The 24,350-nt window shown below is 47.6% G+C and overlaps 1 protein-coding gene across 1 annotated transcript in view; it reads left to right on the forward strand.

Annotated features, from left to right (window-relative positions):
* Positions 1-24,350, forward strand: part of LOC144770730 (sialic acid-binding Ig-like lectin 14) — a 167,602-nt gene that overhangs the window by 130,850 nt on the left and 12,402 nt on the right. Inside the window, exon 8 of the mRNA XM_078655467.1 lies at positions 14,461-14,599. Within this exon, the coding sequence (XP_078511593.1) occupies positions 14,461-14,599 (139 nt within the window). The remainder of the gene's footprint in view (positions 1-14,460; positions 14,600-24,350) is intronic.

A 24,350-nucleotide genomic window follows, 5' to 3' on the forward strand; every position in this document is an offset into this window, starting at 1 on the left:
CAGATGGTTAATGCAAATGAGGGGTGAGAACCCATAACTGTTGAGGTGGTCCATCTCCCTACAGGGAATGGACTTTACGGTGGAACACCGCCCTGGCACAGAGCACACCAACGCTGATGGTCTGTCCAGGTTTTTCTGCCATAGTGAAGAGAATGCCCAAGAGGGTGGGTAGTTCTCCCCACTTTCAGCTGGAGGGGACACGTGTTAGACCTGGCATCTTTGTCGTGGTTTTCCCCTATCTTTTTGCCTCTACCTCCTGTATTTTTTATGCTGTGCTGGATTTCGTTTTTGCTGGTTTAGATGCTTTGGACACTCTGCCACTGCTGATCAGTGCCAGAGTGTAAGTGCTCCCTATGTAAATTGCTATTCTGATTGGATATACATGTTTGGCATATTTGTATCACCATGAAGTCCCTAGTAAAGTGCACTGGGTGTGCCAGGGCTGGTGATGACAAATGCTACTAGTGGGCCTGCAGCACTGATTGTGCCACCCACATGAGTAGCCCTAAAATGGAGTAGCCCTAGAAACTGCCATGTCCTCCTGGTCAGTGTCCCCACTGACCAGGCCTAACCCCTTCCCTTTTTGTGCACATCAGTCACCCCTATGGAAGGCCCAAGGTACCCCCCTGGGCAGGGTGCAGTGTATGTGAAAGGTAGAGCATGTACTGGTGCAGGTAACATGTTCTAGTAGTGAATTACAGCCGTTTTCGTTTTCACTATTTTAAGGCTATCTTGCTCCATAGATTAACATTGGGGATGCTGGCTTCAGTGGCTTCCAGCATTTCTTCTCATAGGAACAAGATAGGACATAAGTATCTAGTATCCCTGAACTCAGAATTTAATAACACATGTTTTAGGAAAGGTTGTTTTTAAATCCTGTGTTTGAGAGCAGCACTTTTAGAAAGTTGTCTGACCTTTTGTGTGCCTTGGCCTGTTTGTGGATTGACTGTCTGGTTTGAGAGTGACAGGGGCTGGGGATTGCTCAGGAGGCTGGCTGAGTCAGCCCTAGCCTTAATGACTGCATTTGCAACTGGAGTGGTGGGAGGAGTTAGCACCTGGGCCTGAATAGTGTGCCTGCCTTCCACAATGCTGGCTCCACCTCCTGCTGGGCAGCTGACGACCCTGCCCCTCACTCTGAAAGGAAAGGAGCAGCCAGGAAAACAAAGTACTCAGGAGATACCCAGAACTGGTTCAGACCGGGCTCTAGGCCCACTTGCACAAAGAGAACAAAGACTTTTAGGGGTATAAGTACAGGACCCCTGACAACAGACAGTTAGATCATCCTGGAATCAAGAAGGAACCTCTGCCAAGGAGAAAGCTGATACTGAAGAATGAAGACTGTCCTGCTTTTGCTCTGCTGGACTAACCTGTTGCTCTGCTGCCAAGGAGAGGGGAAGGACTTTGCTGTTGTGCTGTGTCCCCTGTTTTGAAGGAAGTTCCAAGGCCTGAGAAGAGCTGGCTCCCTGTTCTGAAGTCCCAGGAACAAAAGGACTTCATCCCCAGCTTCCCTGAACTCTGCTGAGAGAGTTCTGTCCTTCCTAGAGTGCTTGATCCAGTTGTGGGGCCTCTGGAAGTTGTACCTGTGCTGGGAAGCTTGAAACTAAGCTTGAGAGACTTTTGCAATTGAAAAGTTATCGCATCGCTCGCTGCGGAGCGCATCCCCGACAGTGCGAGAAAATTCCCGCCGCTACGAAGACCGAGATCGTTGCAGCGCCTATTGCCGCTGCCAGAGCTGTCGCATTCTTCGTTTGCGGGACGCACCAGAATGGTGCGGGAAAGTCTAACATCGCTGCGAGTGTCCTCGCAGAGTCTGTCGTCGCTGGGTGAGATCGCCGCACCGCTTGCTTGCAGATCGCATCACGTCGCTGCGAGTGTCGTCGCAGAAACCATCGCGTTGAGGAGCTGCGAGAGAGAAGATCACCGCTGGTCCGCGCATCTTTGCCCTGGAGATCGTCGCAACCCCAAAGATCGTCACATCGTGCCTTTGCGAGAACAAACTTCCTGCGGAACCTCCGCACCGGAATCCATACAAGTGGCCTTCCTCCCCATACAGACCGGATTCATCGCAACACACCCGCTGCTGCAGCGGGGCTGTCGCAAACGCCTCCCCAGGGTCTCAGGAGCATCCCATCGCTTGTTTTCCACCGCACCAGCTACTGCTTTTGGAACTTTGTCGCAACTAAAAGGTTCTGTGAGCTAACGTGATGCAACTGTGAACTTTTCACGCAACTGTGGATTATTTTATCGCAACCTGAAGAATTTTATCGCAACCTTAAGAACTCTTTTGAAACCATATTCTTGAACTGTGTATGTTGGATTGTTTTGTCGTTTTGGTCTTGTGTAGTTTAGATTAGATACCTTTATTTTTCTAAACTGTTGTGGAGTCAGTTTGTGGTGTTTTCACTGTGGTACTGTGAGTGTTGGTACAAATACTTTACACATTGCCTCTGGTTAGCCTAGACTGCTTTGAGCAGGGGTTATCTCAGGGGGTTTCCTCCTTGCCCTGACTAGAAGAAAGGGTCCCTATTTGGACAGTGGTACCTACCTCTGCCAACTAGAGACCCCCCAGTTCTAACAGCAGTGGTCTACAAAGGTTTTTGAGCAGTTGCAGCATGCTTGATGAGTAGGTCCTGTCTGAAGTGGTATTTTCTAGATAAAAGAAAGAGGAAACTCCAGGGATTATGAAATAAGTATTCTTTATTTCCAAATAAGGAGCCCACACTCTGTAGGTCTCTCTCCAGAGGTTCCTAAGCTCAACTTCCAGAATCAACATTCGCAACCATGGGGAAGGAATGCAGAACGCTACGGCCATAACAAAAGTAAACCACAGCACATCTTTTCTACATAGCAACTGACCATGTCATGTAAGTGTGATTGAGCTAAAAGAGGGACTAAGGGCCAGACGTAGGAGCCATTTACCGACCGGTCAAAGGTGGGCAGGGTCCCCAGCAAAAGAGTAGGGGGGACAAGGGTAACCAAAGGGAGTTCTCACAAGGGCCCCAAAATAGTTCCCAGGGAAAGGAATCCCAACCGCCCAAACCTAGACAGCCATGGCCCCCTAAGGGCAGGTCGGACAATAGAGACAGAAGAACTACTCAGGGTCCCCCTACCTGCTATCACTGCAATGAGGTGGGCCGCATCGCTCCAAGCTGTCCCAAGAAGAAGCTAGCACCCACTGGTGCTCCCGTCCGAGCGTTAGCAAGTGTAGCTTTGGGTGGGGACCTGGTTTCTAGTGACTGGGGGGAGCTAGCAGTTATGACCCTTGTCTCTCTAGGAGACCAAGAGATGGTCCAGGAAACCTTACTGCCCTCTAACACTAAGAAGTATGGGCAGAAGGTGACCATCAATGGGAGGGAGGTTGAGGCTCTGAGAGACACAGGAGCCAGCGTGACATCCGTGAGGTGTCAGTGGGTGTCTGAAGAGCAAATCAACCCTGATGTACTCCGCCCTGTAGTGGCAGCTGACAGCTCAGTGCGCCTCTGCAAGCTGGAGCGTGTTCCCTTTGAATGGGGGGAGTCTCTGGTCTTTTGGAAGTAGTTGTCAGTGATGCCTTGCCTGTAGACTGTCTGTTAGGTAACGACCTGGAGAGTTTCCATGGAAGGATGTAGAACACAGAACTCATTTGGAAATGTTGGGTTTGCCTGCGGGGATCTGCGTGACCACGCCTGCTATGGCAGCCAGTTGGGGGTGATTCAGCAGAACTGGAGCCTGAAACAGTGGCCCAGAGACCTTCCAGGAGAGGAAGAGGCAAGGGGCGTGGGAAACCCGCCCCAGCAGTTCCCACGGCCCAGGAAGGAGCAGAACCTGAGGAGACCTACCTGAGCTGACCCATTGGCAGCAAGAAGGTGGTCCCTCCAGGGAGGAGTTCTGCCAGGCACAGAAGGAATGCCCTTCCCTCAATGGTCTGCGGCAACAGGCTGTAGATCAGGAAGCAGGTGGAGCAGCCAGAGATCACTTTATCTACTGGGAAGATGACCTACTATATAGCGAGCCTAAGTCTGCTGAGCCCGGTGCAGCCCGTGTGCTGGTGGTACCCGAGCGCTTCAGAAACTTCCTAATGGGTCTGGCTCATGACGTGCCTCTTGCAGAACATCTGGGGCAAGACAAGACCCTGAACTGGCTTGTCACCCACTTCCACTGGCCCCAGATGAAGAAGCACGTTGGTTCCTTTTGCAGATCTTGCCAAACCTGTCAAGCCAGAGGCAAGACTGGAATGAAGTTGAAGGCACCCCTCCAACCCTTTCCAGTGGTGAGCACCTCTTTCGAGCGGGTTGGCATAGACATTGTAGGGCCCCTGGACCCCAAGACGGCCTTAGGCAACAGGTTCATCCTGGTCTTGGTGGACCATGCCACCCGGTACCTGGAAGCAGTCCCTCTCAGGATAATCACAGCACCCGTGGTGGGCCGTGCATTGATGGGGATCTTTTCCCGTGTGGGGTTCCCCAGAGAGGTGGTCTCCGACCGGGGTACCAACTTCATCTCTAAGTGCATGAAGTCTCTGAGGGAGGAGTGTGGAGTAACTTTTAAGTTCACCACTCCTTACCACCCTCAAGGAAATGGGTTGGTTGAAAGGTTCAACCGGACCCTAAAAGGTATGATTAAGGGTCTAGCGGAGCCCATGAGACGGAAGTGGGACGTCTTGTTACCATGCCTGTTGTTTGCCTACAGGGATGTGCCTCAGAAGTCCTTAGGGTTCAGTCCCTTTGAACTCCTGTATGGCCACCCTGTTAGAGGACCTCTCTCACTGGTGAAGGAGGGTTGGGAAAAGTCCCGTGGGAACACCCCCCAGGATGTGTTCAGCTATGTGCTGGCCATCCGCAACCAGACACAACGCTTCAGGAAGCTCGCTCAGGCGAACCTAGAAGCAAGCCAGGAAGAAATTAAAAGATGGTATGACCAGAATACCACTCTGGTCGAATTTCAACCTGGGCAGAAAGTGTGGGTGATGGCGCCAGTGGACCCTTGTGCGCTCCAAGACAAGTGGACTGGGCCATATGAGGTGGTGGAAAGGAACAGTGAGGTAACCTACATGGTTAACTTGAGGACTCCCAGGCAACCCCTGAGAGTCTTGCATGTGAACCGCCTCCAACCACACTCTGAGAGGTCTGAAGTGACAATGCTCATGGCTACAGATGCAGGAAGGGAAGAGGATAGTGATACTCTCCCTGACCTCCTGGCAGTTAAGGAGCAAGATGGGTCAGTGGATGGTGTGGTCCTCTCGCCCACCCTGACCCCAGAGCAGCAGAGTGACTGTCGCCAAGTGTTGGGTCAGTTCTCCTCCCTGTTCTCCCTGACCCCAGGAGTCACCAACTGGTGCGTCCATGATATGGACACTGGAGACAGTCTGCCGGTGAAACAAAAATTTTACAGGGTAGCTGACAAGGTCAGGGCCAGCATCAAGGAAGAGGTTTCCAAGATGTTGGCGCTAGGGGTGGTTGAGCCCTCCAGCAGCCCCTGGGCTAGCCCAGTGGTCTTGGTACCCAAAGCTGCTGCGCCATGTGCCACTCGAGAACTCAGGTTTTGCGTGGACTATCGTGGGCTCAATGTGGACACGAAGACTGACGCACACCCCATTCCCAGACCTGATGAGCTCGTGGATCGGTTGGGAGCTACCCAGTACCTCAGTACATTTGATTTGACTTCTGGGTACTGGCAGATTGCCTTAACTGATGGGGCCAAGGAGAGGTCAGCATTTTTAACGCCAGAGGGGCACTTCCAGTTCCCAGTCATGCCCTTTGTGTTGAAGAATGCCCCTGCCACGTTCCAGAGACTGGTCAACCAGGTACTGTCCGGGCTGGAGGAATTCAGCGCCGCATACCAGGATGACATTGCTGTGTTCAGCTCCACGTGGGAGGAACACTTGCAACACCTCTGTGAAGTGTTGAAGGCTCTGCAAAGGGCAGGCCTCACTATCAAGGCCAGCAAGTGCCAGATAGGGCAGGGATCTGTGGTGTATTTGGGACACCAGGTGGGGAGCGGCCAGGTGGCGCCCCTACAGGCAAAGATTGATACCATTCTGGCTGGGGAGCCCCCCAAGACCCAGACAGAGGTGAGAGCCTTTTTAGGACTCACCGGGTACTACAGATGGTTTGTCACGGGATATGGCACCATCGTCGCCCCCTTGACAGAACTCACTTCTAGGAAGTTGCCCAAAAGAGTGGACTGGACTGGAGCGAGCCAGACTGCTTTTAAAACCCTGAAAACTGCCATGTGCACAGCACCGGTGCTCAAGGCACCTGACTTTTCCAGTGAGTTCATAGTACAGACAGACGCTTCAGAGCATGGTGTGGGAGCAGTACTCTCACAAGTCACTGAGGAGAATGGAGACCAGCCCGTGGCTTTCATTAGTAGGAGGCTAAACCCCAGGGAACGGAGGTGGAGTGCGATTGAAAGGGAAGCTTTGCTGTGGTCTGGGCTCTGAAGAAGCTGAGGCCCTACCTGTTTGGGACTCACTTCCATGTTCAGACCGATCACAGGCCCCTCAGATCGTTAATGCAAATGAGGGGTGAGAACCCAAAACTGTTGAGGTGGTCCATCTCCCTACAGGGAATGGACTTTACGGTGGAACACCGCCCTGGCACAGAGCACACCAACGCTGATGGTCTGTCCAGGTTTTTCTGCCATAGTGAAGAGAATGCCCAAGAGGGTGGGTAGTTCTCCCCACTTTCAGCTGGAGGGGACACGTGTTAGACCTGGCATCTTTGTCGTGGTTTTCCCCTATCTTTTTGCCTCTACCTCCTGTATTTTTGATGCTGTGCTGGATTTCGTTTTTGCTGGTTTAGATGCTTTTGACACTCTGCCACTGCTGATCAGTGCCAGAGTGTAAGTGCTCCCTATGTAAATTGCTATTCTGATTGGATATACATGTTTGGCATATTTGTATCACCATGAATTCCCTAGCAAAGTGCACTGGGTGTGCCAGGGCTGGTGATGACAAATGCTACTAGTGGGCCTGCAGCACTGATTGTGCCACCCACATGAGTAGCCCTAAAATGGAGTAGCCCTAGAAACTGCCATGTCCTCCTGGTCAGTGTCCCCACTGACCAGGCCTAACCCTTCCCTTTTTGTGCACATCAGTCACCCCTATGGAAGGCCCAAGGTACCCCCCTGGGCAGGGTGCAGTGTATGTGAAAGGTAGAGCATGTACTGGTGCAGGTAACATGTTCTAGTAGTAACCTGGGCTTCATCCTGGACTCCTCCCTCTCCATGACCAGACAAGTCAACAACGTCTCCTCGGCGTGCTTCAACATCCTACGCATGCTACGGAAGATCTTCTGGTGGATCCCCACCGAGACCAGGAAGACCGTCACCCAGGCCCTCGTCACCAGTCGACTGGACTACGGCAACGCCCTCTACGCCGGTACCACCCCCAAGCTCCAGAAGAGACTCCAGCGGATCCAGAACGCCTCAGCCAGACTCATCCTCGACATCCCACGAACCAGCCACATCTCCGGACATCTGAGAGACCTGCATTGGCTCCCCGTCAACAAAAGAATCACCTTCCCCCTCCTCACCCACGCACACAAAGCCCTACACGACCAGGGCCCGAGCTACCTCAACAACCGAGTCAACTTCTACGCACCCAAACGCCACCTCCGATCAGCCAACCACGCCCTCGCCGCCGTCCCCCGCGTCCGAAGAGCGACTACAGGAGGAAGGTCCTCCTCCTACCTGGCCGCCAAGACCTGGAACTCCCTCCCTCCCGACCTGCGCCTGACCCAGGACCACCTCTCCTTCAGGAAGAAGCTGAAGACATGGCTGTTCGAGCAGTAGCGGCCCTCCCCCACCCCCCCCCCCCCCAGCGCCTTGAGACCCTACGGGTAAGTAGTGCGCTCTATAAATGTCCTTGAATGATTGATTGATTGAATTACAGCCGTTTTCGTTTTCACTATTTTAAGGCTATCTTGCTCCATAGATTAACATTGGGGATGCTGGCTTCAGTGGCTTCCAGCATTTCTTCTCATAGGAACAAGATAGGACATAAGTATCTAGTATCCCTGAACTCAGAATTTAATAACACATGTTTTAGGAAAGGTTGTTTTTAAATCCTGTGTTTGAGAGCAGCACTTTTAGAAAGTTGTCTGACCTTTTGTGTGCCTTGGCCTGTTTGTGGATTGACTGTCTGGTTTGAGAGTGACAGGGGCTGGGGATTGCTCAGGAGGCTGGCTGAGTCAGCCCTAGCCTTAATGACTGCATTTGCAACTGGAGTGGTGGGAGGAGTTAGCACCTGGGCCTGAATAGTGTGCCTGCCTTCCACAATGCTGGCTCCACCTCCTGCTGGGCAGCTGACGACCCTGCCCCTCACTCTGAAAGGAAAGGAGCAGCCAGGAAAACAAAGTACTCAGGAGATACCCAGAACTGGTTCAGACCGGGCTCTAGGCCCACTTGCACAAAGAGAACAAAGACTTTTAGGGGTATAAGTACAGGACCCCTGACAACAGACAGTTAGATCATCCTGGAATCAAGAAGGAACCTCTGCCAAGGAGAAAGCTGAAACGGAAGAAGGAAGACTGTCCTGCTTTTGCTCTGCTGGACTGACCTGTTGCTCTGCTGCCAAGGAGAGGGGAAGGACTTTGCTGTTGTGCTGTGTCCCCTGTCTTGAAGGAAGTTCCAAGGCCTGAGAAGAGCTGGCTCCCTGTTCTGAAGTCCCAGGAACAAAAGGACTTCATCCCCAGCTTCCCTGAACTCTGCTGAGAGAGTTCTGTCCTTCCTAGAGTGCTTGATCCAGTTGTGGGGCCTCTGGAAGTTGTACCTGTGCTGGGAAGCTTGAAACTAAGCTTGAGAGACTTTTGCAATTGAAAAGTTATCGCATCGCTCGCTGCGGAGCGCATCCCCGACAGTGCGAGAAAATTCCCGCCGCTACGAAGACCGAGATCGTTGCAGCGCCTATTGCCGCTGCCAGAGCTGTCGCATTCTTCGTTTGCGGGACGCACCAGAATGGTGCGGGAAAGTCTAACATCGCTGCGAGTGTCCTCGCAGAGTCTGTCGTCGCTGGGTGAGATCGCCGCACCGCTTGCTTGCAGATCGCATCACGTCGCTGCGAGTGTCGTCGCAGAAACCATCGCGTTGAGGAGCTGCGAGAGAGAAGATCACCGCTGGTCCGCGCATCTTTGCCCTGGAGATCGTCGCAACCCCAAAGATCTTCACATCGTGCCTTTGCGAGAACAAACTTCCTGCGGAACCTCCGCACCGGAATCCATACAAGTGGCCTTCCTCCCCATACAGACCGGATTCGTCGCAACACACCCGCTGCTGCAGCGGGGCTGTCGCAAACGCCTCCCCAGGGTCTCAGGAGCATCGCATCGCTTGTTTTCCACCGCACCAGCTACTGCTTTTGGAACTTTGTCGCAACTAAAAGGTTCTGTGAGCTAACGTGATGCAACTGTGAACTTTTCACGCAACTGTGGATTATTTTATCGCAACCTGAAGAATTTTATCGCAACCTTAAGAACTCTTTTGAAACCATATTCTTGAACTGTGTATGTTGGATTGTTTTGTCGTTTTGGTCTTGTGTAGTTTAGATTAGATACCTTTATTTTTCTAAACTGTTGTGGAGTCAGTTTGTGGTGTTTTCACTGTGGTACTGTGAGTGTTGGTACAAATACTTTACACATTGCCTCTGGTTAGCCTAGACTGCTTTGAGCAGGGGTTATCTCAGGGGGTTTCCTCCTTGCCCTGACTAGAAGAAAGGGTCCCTATTTGGACAGTGGTACCTACCTCTGCCAACTAGAGACCCCCAGTTCTAACAGCAGTGGTCTACAAAGGTTTTTGAGCAGTTGCAGCATGCTTGATGAGTAGGTCCTGTCTGAAGTGGTATTTTCTAGATAAAAGAAAGAGGAAACTCCAGGGATTATGAAATAAGTATTCTTTATTTCCAAATAAGGAGCCAACACCCTGTAGGTCTCTCTCCAGAGGTTCCTAAGCTCAACTGCCAGAATCAACATTCGCAACCATGGGGAAGGAATGCAGAACGCTACGGCCATAACAAAAGTAAACCACAGCACATCTTTTCTACATAGCAACTGACCATGTCATGTAAGTGTGATTGAGCTAAAAGAGGGACTAAGGGCCAGACGTAGGAGCCATTTACCGACCGGTAACGGCCGATTTCGGCCGTTACCGACCGGTAAATGGGTTTTTGGGATTTAGGGGCACATTTTTACAGAATCGGTAAATTTACCGATTCGGTAAATTTACCGATTCTGTAAAATACCGAATCGGTATTTTTACCGATTCGGTAAATCTGAGATGTAGGTGGGACTCTTCTGAGTCCCAAAGGCCCTACAAATTCGGTATTTTACCACCCAATCCAATTGGGTGTTAAAATACCGAATTCAGGTGTGCATGCACATGTGTGCATGCACACCTATGCCATGTGACAGACAGACATGCCCTTAGGGCATGTCTGTTTGCCACATGGCGCACATGTCAATTTATGGGGTGCCAGAGGGTGTCAAAGTGACACCCCCTGCACCCTTGCAGAATTCGGTATTTACCGATTCGGTAATTACCGAATCGGTATTTCCCATTGATTCCTATGGGCTTCACAGCCCATAGGAATCAATAGGAAATACCGATTCGGTATTTACCGAATCGGTAAATACCGAATATTACCGATTCGGTAATTCCACATCTGGAATTACCTACATCTCCCCCCCTCTATTTTACCACTTCTTAAATACCGAATCGGTAAAATTCTGTATTTAAGAAGTGGTAAAATAGATTTACCCACATCTAGCCCTAAGTTCTATCATTACACCGTGACAGCTCCCCCTATCGCCGCGCCTGCAGGGCCTGCCCCAATCAGCCCTCGTTTATGTTTAGTTAGTGTGCCTCCATTTCCCCCGCTAGTCTGCCTTTCATTTGTATAGTAAGTTGCCCCCCTTCCTCCTGCTAGTTAGCCCTTTCTATCATGTAGTTAGTCGCCTCCATTTCCCCTGCCTTTCAGCCTTCGTTTTGCCACCTGGGAGGTCAACCGTGGCTCCCATAGCCCGCCGTTTCCAGTTTCCCGCCATTTGCTGACGTACGCCACCTCCCTCCGCTCCTCCCACCCCAGGACTTACTTAACGGAGGCCACAGCACTGCCGATGTACCACAGTCACGCCAAAGCCAAGCACGTTGGGGACCTTTCACCCCTACACCACGCCTAGGGTGAGGACCCCTGGCCCTCTCTCCTCACCCTGGTACACTTCAGATGAACTACAGTCCCTCAACCCCAGAAAAGATACCACCTGCAGCATCACCTCGCCTAGAACCACAAAAGGCCCCTTCTCCTGCAAGAACTGCTGCTTCACCTGCAATGCCAACTCCAACTCTCCAGCAACTCTGACCCAGATGATCGCACTGAAGCTCCACTGCACACTAATCAACATCTGATCCCTTTGCAAGCAAGCCACAGAAGTCCGGGACGATATAACCACCCTCACCCGATGCGATGTTCATCAGGGAACCTGGGTCACTCCCTCATCAGCACCTGACCACGCTACAGCTTCACCCTCCGGCTACAAGATGCTACACTCCGACCACACCGGCAGACAGGGCAGAGGCATTGCCATTATCCACAAAGACACCCTCCAATGCTCCGCCATGGATGATGACAGTACGCCATTCATGGAACACCTCAACTTTCAGATCAAACTCTACGCTACAACTATCATCAGAGGAACCCTCACGTACAGACCCAAGGGCCCCCAGCAAATTGTATGCAATGGCATTCCCAACTTCATCGCCCTCTCTGGCTATTGACTACAATCACTACATCTTTCTGGGAGACCTGAGCTTCCACTTCAAGGACCCCGATGATGCGAACTCAGCCATCCTCCTCAAGAACATGAGCAACCTCGGCTTCTCACAGCTGGTCTTCACCCTACGCACATCACAGGACACACACTGGACCATATCTTCTCTTCCAGTGACAGAATCAAGGGGCATATTAACAAGGAACAGGGAAAATTATTGCTAAGGGCGCTTAGCGTTAAGTTTTTTTAACGCCCGCTATCGCTGGATAATATCGCCTGGCTATCGCGTTAACAACGATAACCGCCTAGGCGATACAAAATCCAGCGATAGCGGCATTTTGGGAGGGTATCGCTGGTAATACAGCGATAAAACTACAAGGATAGGGATATCCTTGTTGATAGCCTATTTTGGACTTAGCCATGCAATTCACCTCCCATTGGATTACATGGCTAAGTCTGAAAATTAGCAGATGTAAAAAAGCAGCGTAAACCATGGTTAGCGCTGCTTTTTATTTCTCTAACAGGGTTAGCGTGAAGCTTGACAATAGGAGAAATGTCACTTAGCGACATTTCTCCTATTATTTTGCACTGGAACACCCACTTTGCATCTCATTAGAGATGCAAAGGGAAGCGTAGTGAAAAAGGGTGATAACATGCGATTTTGCATGTTAGCACCCTGTTGTTGATCGGGCGATATTTGTATCTCCGCTTCTTTGGCTTTTAAAGCAAAAAAAGCAGATAAAGCCCTTGTTAATATGCCCCCAAGTTCTCCCACACTACCAAACTTACCTGGATGGACCACACCATTGTCCACTTCACCCTCACCAGCTCCCACCTGTCCCCGCAGAAAGTGGAACAGAAACGCAGAACCCCTCAAAACTTCCACCCTCAAAGCAGCCAAGATCACTCTCTCTGACAACATCAAACTCAAAATCCAGAACTTCTCATAGAGGATCTCCTCTGCTGCAGTCATCATAGCCCCCAATGAAGACACCCCCTTCTACACACCTGCAAAGCACACCAGCTAGTGTTCCCCAAACTACAGACCCTCAAACACGACTGCAAGAAACTGGAGAGACATTGGCGCACCAAGCAAAAATCCCACCAAACTCAGCTCATTCAGATACGCCCTCAACAATTACCACCACTACCTCAGGAAATCCAAGAAGGACGCTCTCACCAAGTGCATTGAGGCAAGCGCCAACCATGCCAAAGAGTTCTTTACCATCGTGAGAGAGTTCTCCTACGCACCAGCCACTGAGAGCACAATGAATCCCTCCTAAGCTCACAGTGACACCCTAGCGGACTACTTCAATCAAAAAATCACAGACATCAACAGCAACTTTGAACCCCAAACCACTTACTTCATCACCTCCTTGCCCTCACCAGTGCACCAAAACCCACCAACTCTCTGACTGGAAACATCTCTCAATCCAAGACACTGTCACCATCATGAACTCAATCCATTCCGGTGTACCCAAGGACTCCTGCCCTCACCACATATACAACATAGGGAGAGAAGAGATCGGCAAAATCCTGGTGGAGTTCATCAACACGTCCATCACAACAGTCATCGTCACCACCACATGGAAGCACGCCTAGGTCAAGCATCTCCTGAAAAAACCCTCCGCCGACCCAAGCGAATTGAAGAACTACCGACCTATTTTGCTACTCCCCTTCCCAGCCAAGGTCTTGGAGAAAGCCATCAACCTCCAGTACATCGAATGCCTCGAACAGAACAACCTTCTCAGCGCCTCCTAATTGGGCATTAGAGCTAATCACAGCACTAAGACCGCCCTGATCGCTGCTACGGGTGACATCAGATGCCTCCTCGACCAGGGGGAAACCGCAGCCCTCATCTTCCTTGACCTCCCTGCAGCCATTGACACCGTCTCCCATCACACCCTTCTCACTAGACTCCAGAACCTAGGCATCCAACTCAACCATCTCAACAGGATCGCCTCCTTCCTCTCTGGCCGAATGCAGAGGATCCAGCGAACCCCTATTCTCCTCCAAACCCAAGAGCATCATCTGCGGTGCCCCCCTCAGCTCCTCCGTCAACTCCACCTTCTTCAACACCTAAATGACACCTCTTGCTGACATTGCCCGCAACCAGAGACACAACATCATCTTATACGTCAACAACAAACAGCTCATCCTATCCCTCACAGATCACATGACCAGAGCCAACTACCCTCTCCCTGGCCCACACCCCAAGCATCCGCCAGAGCTGATGCGATGGACGATCTTTCTCCTATCATACTTCCAAGTCCTGGAATGCCCTCCCCCTCCACCTGCACACCTGCCATCACTTGATGAATTCAGGAAAAGGCTCAAGATTTGGCTCTTTAATCAAGAACATTAGGACCTAGTGCCAGGAGACTCTCTGGGGTGACAAGCCACACTTTACAATAACCCCTGTATTGATTGATTGCTGTGCTGAATCAGGCTATAAATGTGGCAATGCTCAGATGGAGCATGTGTCCCTTTAGTGCAGCTCAGAGCTCATATAAACAGGGTGTGAATACATCAAAGGTACAGGGCACACCAACTTGAATTGTATGGTCCACAGGCATGCAGAGAATAGAAGTCATGAAACTGAGATGATGTCCTGCTGTGTCTACTACGATAGAAATTTCCTGTTTTTTCCTGCACTTTCGCTATTATTAAGTTCTGAGGCTTTGCAGGTTTCACTGTCAGTCTTCCATTTCTTGTTTTCAAGGACTAGATCAGCTCAGCAGAGGGAATCTACCAAGAATACAACAACTGAAGCCAACAAGCTTGAAGTGAAGAAGCATGAGGTTGAGCTTGAATCATCTTCATGTGACTATGAAAATGAGTACTTTGAAGAGCAGCCCAAGGTAGGTTGAGTGGTAAAAAGTGTATGACTTTGTGTAAAAGGTCGACAAGAAATTCGGCTGTCATGTGGGCCCAACACACTGATGCAATTTTCTATCTCACACATTGTCCAAGCGTGTTTGCCGTATATTAAACTGTAAAAGCAAATGTAATCTATCAAGGAAGAACTTTGATGTAGCGTGATATATAGTCTTTAGGACACAAAATATTTAAGACCAGGAATGTTCAAGGTGTTTGGTGAGTATACAATTAAGAGGTTGGGCACTTTGCCACAGCATAGGTTGCAAGGGGAATGCAGATTCCTCTTTAAATAAGAGTGCTCTCTCCCAAACGTTGAAGTGTAGATGCAGAATAAAAAATTATCAATTGGTTGGCAGCAAATAGAAAAACCCAGTTTTCCTCAATGATTCTTCAGGGGCCAAATCTAGGGCCAGATGTGCAAAGCATTTTTGCTGAAGCAAATTGCCCATTTGAGATTTTGTGTCTGCAAAAATGCCTTTTGAAATGGTCTAATCCCAGTTTAGGAATCAGTAACTCTTTTTCTGATTCATAAAATTGGTTTAGAAAAACTCAAGGAATCACTCGGTGGAAGAGGTGTGTTGTAGATGTCCTTTATAAATAGTGATTCCTATGCATGTATCAATGATTTAGGACTGAAATAGTAGTTGTAAACCATTGAAGCGTCACTGACCCCCAAGTTGAAGTGGTAATCCATTTGCAGAACTGACTTGTTCCTTTTGGGACTGCTTTCACTTTTTTGCATGTTAAAAAAAACATTTTATTCGGGTGTAGGCAATGGTCCAAGGGACCGCTGTCATCTCTCAAATTTTTATAAGAGTGGAAGGGCAAGTGATTGTTTTACTCTTCACACCTACTTTGTAACTGTAGGAAAGTTGTCATCTTTTCCCTGATCACCCACATTTTTTGACTATTGCTGGTTGTTACTGACTCTGAAAGTGCCCTGGGCTCTGCTAGCTAGGCCCAGGGCCAGTGCTGTGGAAATTGGTATTATTTTAATTGGCAAAGACCTACCTGTAATTCCCTAGTATTTGGTAGGGCATGTAGGGTTGGAGACCACAGTGGACTTAATGCATTTAAGTGTGCAGTGCTGTGGTGTCTGGTGCCATTTAAAAGCCAGGCCTGCCTTACAGGCTGGTTTTAACATAAACTATGTCCAAATTGGTCTTTGGAATTAAAAACACTTCTAAAAGTCAAAACTACATTTTTATTACATTTAAGTCACCCCTAAAATATTTGCTAGGTGCTCCAAGGTAGAGTGCATTGTTATAAAAAGCAATATGTTTTATATGCCCTTGTTAAGAAAAAAGAACATTGTTTTTACCTATTGCAGTGCTGCTAGTTCCATAGATTGACATGGAAAGTCTTTATTAACCTTAATAAAGTAAACCTTTTGATTGGAGTTAACAAGATTTATCATTCAAAGTATTACAATAATGGTTACAATAAATCCAAAAACTTGCCAAGGTTGGATTTATTATAAATATTACTGGAAAGTAGTTTTACACCATACTATCCTGAAATTGCATAAAGCAGCCTTGTAGCAGCCAGTTTGGATTAGTCAGCTTTTTAGAGCCTGAGCCAAGCTGCTACCTGTGCAGGTGTGAAGAGGCCTGGGGCTTTAACAATGCAGCCATTTGGTGGGGGATGATTTGCTCCCTGGAGATGCCAGGCTGAGGAAGAGGGCTGGGGAGATAAGCTGGACATATGCCATAGGACCCAGGTCAGACCCCCACTTCCTTGTTCCCAGCCAGATGGGAGCCCACCCATTAGATGATGAGAGAGGCTTGAAGGGGAGTGTTGTAAGATGTTAGGAACACCTCTGGGTTGGGTTACACAGACACACATACCAAGGAGAGCATTTCTCCATTTTGTTTTTTTGAATGAACAGTGCATTTAGGGACACAAATATGCTACACTTCACAAGAAGTGTTCACAGCAGAGGGAGGTAGCCATAACCCTATTGTGTGAGGTATCTCTTCCTCTTGACAACCCAGAATGAAGGATAAATATTAGAGAGCTGCAGGAGCTGCCCAGATCACTGCATGGAACATCAGAAAAGGAAGGACTGCCCTTCTGGACCCTTGGATTGCACCACAGAGGACTTCCACTCTGAAGGACTGCACCTGCTACACTCACAAGGCTCCCAAAGAAAGGACAGTGCCTGACTCAAAGGAAAAGCAGTGGATTCCCTGATCAGCAAAACATACAACAGAGCTGGAAAAAGCCACATGCAAAGTCAAAGAGAGGCTCACCCCAGCTGACCAGTTGAAACTGAATGTATCCTTGACTGTGAAGGTGCATTGTGTGAAATTAAGTTCTAGCCCCCAAGAGGCAATCCAACGTCTTTGGGCCCTGGGCTGGTGCTATTGGACCCCTTTTCTACTCCAAAGGAACCAAGACACTGAAAGAGCCCAAAGTTTAGAAACTTTTTGCAAAGGTTTGCAGAAAAGTTCTAGGAGGAGACCAACTTGATGTCGGGAGTTAAGCCATTGCTGTCAACTTAACCAAGCAGGTATGTCCTTCTGAAAGCTCCAGAGCTCCTCGCCATCTATATTGCGGACAAAGACTTCCAGAGACTCACCAAGGCACCACGTGGCAGCAGGTCACCATCGTCAAATAGAACTCTGGATCCAAGGAACCTGAGGACTCGTTGAAAGAAAAGCTCCAAGAATGAGCTAGTTTACAATGATTTGGCATAGGGCAGCACCATAAGTGTTATTGCTGCGCTGCCCTAAGCCAAATCAAATGCACAGTATTTATGAGAAAATTTGCATTTCTGTACCTTCAGCCAGTGCAACCGCATAATTTGGTGCTTAGTGCCAACGCATGGTGCAAGGATGTCTACATTGTTGGCAGGATTGTTTTTGTGCAGGAAGGAATACCATGGATGCTAGTTAAAACAAGAAGAAATAAAGATATTTCTCCTCATTATGCCTGCCCTTGGAAGACGTAAGTTTTGACACATTCCCAGGTTTACAGATCCTTGTAAATCTGGGACTGTGTCAAAACCTATGGGTGTTGCATGGGAACAACCACCGCAACACCCATGGAAAGCCTCCCTGACACAGGGTAAGGCAACGCAGCGACTTTTACTGCATTGCCATACGCACTATCTATGAGGACATAAAAAGCCACGCACAGTGTCTTTGTGTGGGCTCGTAGATTTGGGTCTGCACAATGCACCGCCAGGGCATCATTAAAAGTAACGCAGCACAAGGGGCTTGTAAATAATTCCCTAAATATGAAGATCAACTTTTGACCAGGACCTAGTCGTGAACCTATCTGGCCTATGCTCCTTCACGATCAGCCTAAAACGTTTACTTTGTCCGGTCCAGCATGACCAGATGGCCACTTATTGATGCTAGAACACACAATTATTGATTTCATTTTTACAAATTCATATCTCCATGGCCCTCATGGATTTTTGTCGTTTGGGTGTCTTTTTTGTAAATTGGTGTTGAATTTTTATTGTGTTATGTCTTATATTTATTTACTGTTTTGGTGGTATTAAGTGCGTTACACGTACCTGTCGTCTAAGTTAAGCCTGACTGTTCATTTGCTAAGCTACCAAGGGTGAGCAATGATTAATTTACTGAGACTTGACTAGACCTAATAATGATTGTGGTATTTTTGCTAGCTGAGGGTGAATACCCCCAGCTACTAGTATTCCACTTTTTCTACAGTAATGAAATCCTTACAGACTCTATTGCATCTTTTAACTTGTGGATGTAGGCTTGTGAAATATTCACTTTGCTACTACGCAGCAGGCTGCTATTTTCTGACTATGTTCAACATTGGGAGTTCCCATGATTGCATTGTGTTTTGAATAAGTTAACTTCCCACTTTTATGGAACTTCAAAGCTACAATGCAGTGCTTGCAGGTAATACAGTCCTGCAGCTGTTAGAAGTTGCAGCCTTACTTCGTTTTTAAATTCTATTCTGGTTGAAGAAGGTAATGGAAATTAGATTCTATGTACAAATTAGTTTGCCCAAGTGCTAACAATAAGGTTTGGTAGTTGCTAAATGTGCAGCAACCATCAATCTATCGTGTAATTAGCCACTTTCTAAGATGAAGCATATTTAAAAAGACTTGTAGGATTGTGCATAATTTTGTGGTATTTCCTTCGGTGTTCAAACTTGGTTGGTGGGAGAAGGGGGCTGTTGAACTGGTCACAGCACAAGGGATTGTTATACTATAAAACGGCAGCTAATTGGACATAGGTGATGATGCTCCTGGTGCAAAATTATTACTTCTGACTTGTAACCTGCTTTTGACAAAATGTTTCACCTTATATACACCACACCCTTTGTAGACTGCATTTGAGGACTAATTCATGAAATTATGTTAACTCCTGCTTGCCAAGCTGTTGACTCCTGCATGTAAAGTATCAGGATCATATTTGCCAAATTATGGATTCGACATTTTCAGGCTGTGGACACTAGTTCATTAAATTGTGGAGTTCTGATCTTCAAGGTGTGGATCCCTGCTTGTCAAAGTGGTGACACCTGCCTCTAAAGGTGTGGTCTCCTTCTTGTCCAGGTGAGGATTCATGTATGTCTGGGTGTGGACTTCTGCTTGACAAGGCATAGATTCCTGCATCTGATGGTGAGGACTACTGCTTGCGAAGGTGTGGAATTCTGCTTTTCAAAGTGTAGACTCCTACTCCTTAAGGTGTGGCTTCTTGGTTGTGAAGGTGTGTTCTCCTGTTTGTCAATATTCGGACTGCCTATTTTAAAATTGCGACGTTCATATACATATAAGGCATGGGCATAATTTTAAATAATTCAGAGTCATTTGATAATTCTGTGTTACTCTTCTGATGCAGAAATATTGTTTTTAATGCCATGACGAACGTCGTGGAGCTTGGTCTCCTGGTTGGGAAAAATTGGACTGTGAGATGCCCTGAAACAATGTGAGAGCGCGCATGAAAATATTACCATTAACCTATTTTGGTGAATGTGAATAGAACGTTCAATGGCCGTTTTGAATGCGAGGTGCAGTACTTCAATATGGGCAGTCACTGTTTAGCATTTTGGGTACATTCTTCTCTCAACAACAGGGTCATCAAGTTGAAATCCATTTAGGAGTTGATATGTTACCTGAACCAACCATTTGGGTATTTTCTTAGTGCGAAATGTACTTAGTTATTTTTTATTTAACAGGAAGGAAGTGCCATGGTGGATAGGAGGCCACTGTACATACTTTAGCAACTTCCTCTTCCTATTCTGAAGGCTCCTTCATTTACATTGTCCAACCGTTACTCTCACTGGATTTGGATTTTGGAACTTCCTTGCGATGTATGCCATCTCTGGTTTATCCACCCCACTGAAATCTTATCTTTTGGGGAGAAATGAAGTAAGTTAAATTCAGCACTTGGTAAAAACTTTGAAAAAGTTTGTTGTTTGAGGGAGGGTATGCACATTTATTTTTGTTTCCTTTCTGTTTTTTAAATTTGTGTTTCTTTGTGGGTTGATGGGCTAGAGTTTGGGCTGGAGTGGGGAAGGGGCATTTGGGATTAACTTTTTTAAGGGGAAACGTTTGCACTTTTTTGATGGTGGAGGATTAGGGTAAATATGCATTTTCCCCATTTCTTGTGTGTTTATGTTTTTTTTATTTTATACTGATTTGTTTACAATTTTACTGTTTGGGCCTAGTCTGCCCTGCACTAAGCCGTGGGTGTATTTTCACATTCTCACTGCTGCTGTTCTATATAGTTTTCAAAAACATTTAGGGGGTGTGTTCTTTGTTCTCAATGACTCCTTCTTTGCTGGCCATGCAGTGGTGGCCATTTTGTGTAGCCACACAGTGTCTGTGTGGTTAGGGATTATTTTGTCTTTGTTCTTATGCCTCCTTCTTTGCTAACCATGCAGTAAGCACTGTTTTGTTGAGCTAGTTAGTGTGTGTGTGTTTGGTAGTCATTTTCTCTTTGTCCTCTATGCCTCCTTCTTTGCTGGCCATGAGGCGGCCACCATTTTCTGGATTCAATTAGTGCGTGTGTGTGTGTTTGGTGGATATTTAGTCTTTCTTTTCCATTACTCTTTCTTCAACGGCCATGTGGTGGATGAGCTGGCTTCCAGCAATTTGTGAAACCGGAGCATCATTCAATCCTTTTAAAAAACATTTTATAAGAACACTGATAGAAGAGGCCTACGACATTTTTGTTACTTTTTTTTTCTTTTTTCTTATATATATATTTGTGAGTTTGGCTGATTGTAAAACAGTGTTGTTGTGTTATGAATTGTTTTCGATTTTTGCCTACCTTCCCATTCCTCCCATAGAGTCCACTTGGGCCTTGGTGGGGCACCGGCATAATCTAATGTATTTTCTTATTTTTGCCTTCCTCTCCCTGCTTCCCACAGACTCCATTGGGCCTTCATGGGGCACCCTCAATTATTCAATGTATTTTTGTTTATTTTTGCCTGCCTCCCATAAAGTCCACCTAGGCTCAGGTGGGGCACCAGCAATTATTTAATCTTTTGCTTTTATCTTTGCTTGCCTCCTATTGAGTCCACGCAGTCTCTGGTGGGGAACCAGCAATTATATAATGTATTTATTATATTTTTACCCCCCTCCTATTGCTCTGAAGGCACACAAACTTCCCTTCCCTGTGTACAGTTGTCATATGACAAAAATAGGTTACGCATGTTTGGGTACACTATTGATGAGGTTGATTACTTTTTCTTACATTGGCTAGATTTTTCTGATTGCCCATGTCTTACTCACGTTTTTGTTGCTTTGCTTGCAGGTGCTGCAGAAGACATCACACATTGTACTGATATGAAGGGATGTCAGTGAAGGAATCAGATGACAGTGATAACTAAGGGGCATATTACCAAGCAATAGCGATAATTATCGCTATTGCTTGGTTAGAGACAAACTATTACCGCTGAGCTGCGGCGATTTTTATCGCAGATAAACCTTGGTATTACCATGGTTTATCGCAAATGCGATAAAAAACGGCCGCAATGCATGAATATCCCTGAAAAGTCAGCGATATTCATGCATTACCGAGCTAATGCTCTTAGCCATGTTATCCACCTCCCATTGGATAACATGGCTAAGAACTGCTCAGGGCAGGTGTTAGCTTTTGGAGATATTCGCGCTTAGCGCGAATATCTCCAAAAGTAGGTAATAGGAGATAGCGATGTTAGCGACTGTTTCCAGTCACTAACATCTTGGCACGCCCACTTTGCATGTCATTAGTGATAAATATCACTGACATGCACAGTGGGGCCCAAGATGGTCGCTATCTCCTACTAGCTGTCGCTAACTGGTGTTGGCGACAGCTAGGTAATAGGGAGATAATTTTATCTCCGCTTTCTTGGCTTTTAAAGCCAAAAAAAGTGGAGATAAACCCACTTGATAATATGCCCCTGAGTCCTTCCCTGCTAAGTGCTTCTGCTCCTAGTGTAAGTGTACATGTTAGAGCTAGGAAAATGGCCCCAAATGACAAGGTTCCTGGCATGAACGTGGCCACTGGGAAGAAAAAGAAGGATGTTATCACCACTGGCATCAGACCCTCATCCTTTTTCATGAAATGCAATGTACATTCGGCACCCTCCTCTGGTCAGTAAGAGGCTTATTCCTGCATCAACAGCACCAGCAAAACGTAGGGCCGGTCTCTCATCAGTGCAGTGACTGTAGACATGGAGAACAGAAAATCTAAAATTGAATTGTCTCCGAAAGAAACTAAATCATTGCAGGAAAGCTGATAACACGAGCCTCAATCAGCAACAGCTCATTCAGAAGTAGGAGAAGAAATGGAGACTGAGGTTCCTGCTGAGCAAGATGTTGTTTGGAAGACTGTTCTTCCCCCATCAGCTTTAAAAGTTCCAGAAAGGAAAATAAAGAGTACCCCCTCCATCTTCTCCAAGCCCCCTTCTGATGATCTGGACATGGATCGGACCATGGCTGAGCCTGCGAGACAAGAAAATGCCTCGCAAGTTAGGTCGGTGGTGATGATGATGATGGCACACATTCCTGAAAGCCTTGCAAATGTGGTAGGTGGTAATGATTATGATGATCCTGTGATGGAGAGTGGCACAGAGCTTCAACCTGCTCAGAGGCATGTGGTTCCACCAACAGTGGCGGCTCCCATATTTGCAAGACTCCAGAAACCTACAGCCACAACCGGCACTACTACGGTCACAGCACGCCCAACATAAAAGCAAACTAAACCACTAGCTTTACCTCTAGTCAGACTTTTTACACAGCAAGAAAGCTCTGCTCCCCGGTTTGGGACTTCCTTGTGTTTAGCCGGAATGAGGATAACATTGTAATATGCCCCTTTGCCACAATAAACTTTGAGACATATTTACAAGGGCTTATCGCCACCAGAATGACACTATTTATGTCATTCTGTTGGCGATAAGCCCATCAACTTATATACAAAGTGGCGTTAAGCCACTTGCTGTGGCTTAACACCACCTTGCAAATGAGACCCCTTTTCATCCAAAACTTAGTGAGAAAAGGGCGGGCAATGGGTGTTGCAGTGGGCGTTATGCAGCAACATCCATTGCTGCCTAACGCCCCCTATTTACAAGATTGGTATAAATAAGGGGCATCACCATAAATAAGACCAAGGAAAACCTAGTCTTAACCTGCCGAAATGAGGAGAAATTATTAATTTCTCCTCGTTTTTGCTGTTTCTATGCGTGCTGCATAGAAAGAGCAAATCGCCACTAGCGATTGTTTAAGTGCAAGAAGGGACACCTTCCTGCATATTAACAATCATTCCCTGAAATGCAGACACACTTTCACTATGGTGCAAGGATGTCTGCGTTGGCGCTAGACAGCTAGATTTAGCGCCAGCACTAGGGGAAACACAGGTGTGCACCGCATTCTTGTGAATACGGTGCAACCTTGCATTTTTAAACTGACTGAGCGCGGCGTTAGCAATTTTGGAGCTACAGTGCACTCTGCCAGCTTATTGTACATATGCCTCCTTTGTCATGGTAAGCCAAGTGGCACAACTGTCCCATTTTAAAAAGCACGCAAAATAGTGGGGGAAAAGCACTTTAATAACATAGCTGCTGGTATTAAGAGAGAACTGGGATTCAAACTTTAAATTGCTTGGTGAGCAAAACAACTATGGATTTAGGCCCAGGTCTTTGTACTTGGGTGAATGTATGACATTGTTCTGCATTCTGTCCATCAACTGTTGTTTTTGCATTTGTCACCCCAAGTGGGACGGGTATGCTCAGACATGAGTCCCGTGCTCTCTATACCACTGGAATCAAGCTATCCTGGCTGATGAGGGCTGAAAACCCGAAACCGGTCCTAGGATGCTTGTTTCCTGTCCAGGGAGAACCTGGCTTGGCAGTTCGGGCTGAGCTGTTCCCATGGGGCACAGGGTCAAGACTGATTTGCTTATGGCTGGGTTCAAACTGGAATGGCATGGTGAGCTAAAAAACGATGGATTTAGGCCCAGATCTATCTACTGGGTGAATGTATGACATTGTTCTGCATTCTGCCCATGAACTGTTGTTTTTGCATTTGTCACCCCGAGTGGGGCAGGTATGCTCAGACGTGAGTCCTGTGCTCTCCAAGCCACTGGATTCAAGCTATCCTGGCTGATGAGGGCTGAAAGCCCGAAACAGGTCCTAGGATGCTTGTTTCCAGTCCAGGGATGACCTGACTTGGCAGTTCGGGCTGGGCTCTTCCACACAGCCAACTCGCCACATTCATCAAAGAGCACAGCATCCTCGACTCCTCCTAAGCCAGCTTCAGAA

Source organism: Lissotriton helveticus, chromosome 7 (assembly GCF_964261635.1).
Source record: "Lissotriton helveticus chromosome 7, aLisHel1.1, whole genome shotgun sequence".
In the NCBI taxonomy this organism is placed as follows: Eukaryota; Metazoa; Chordata; class Amphibia; order Caudata; family Salamandridae; genus Lissotriton; species Lissotriton helveticus.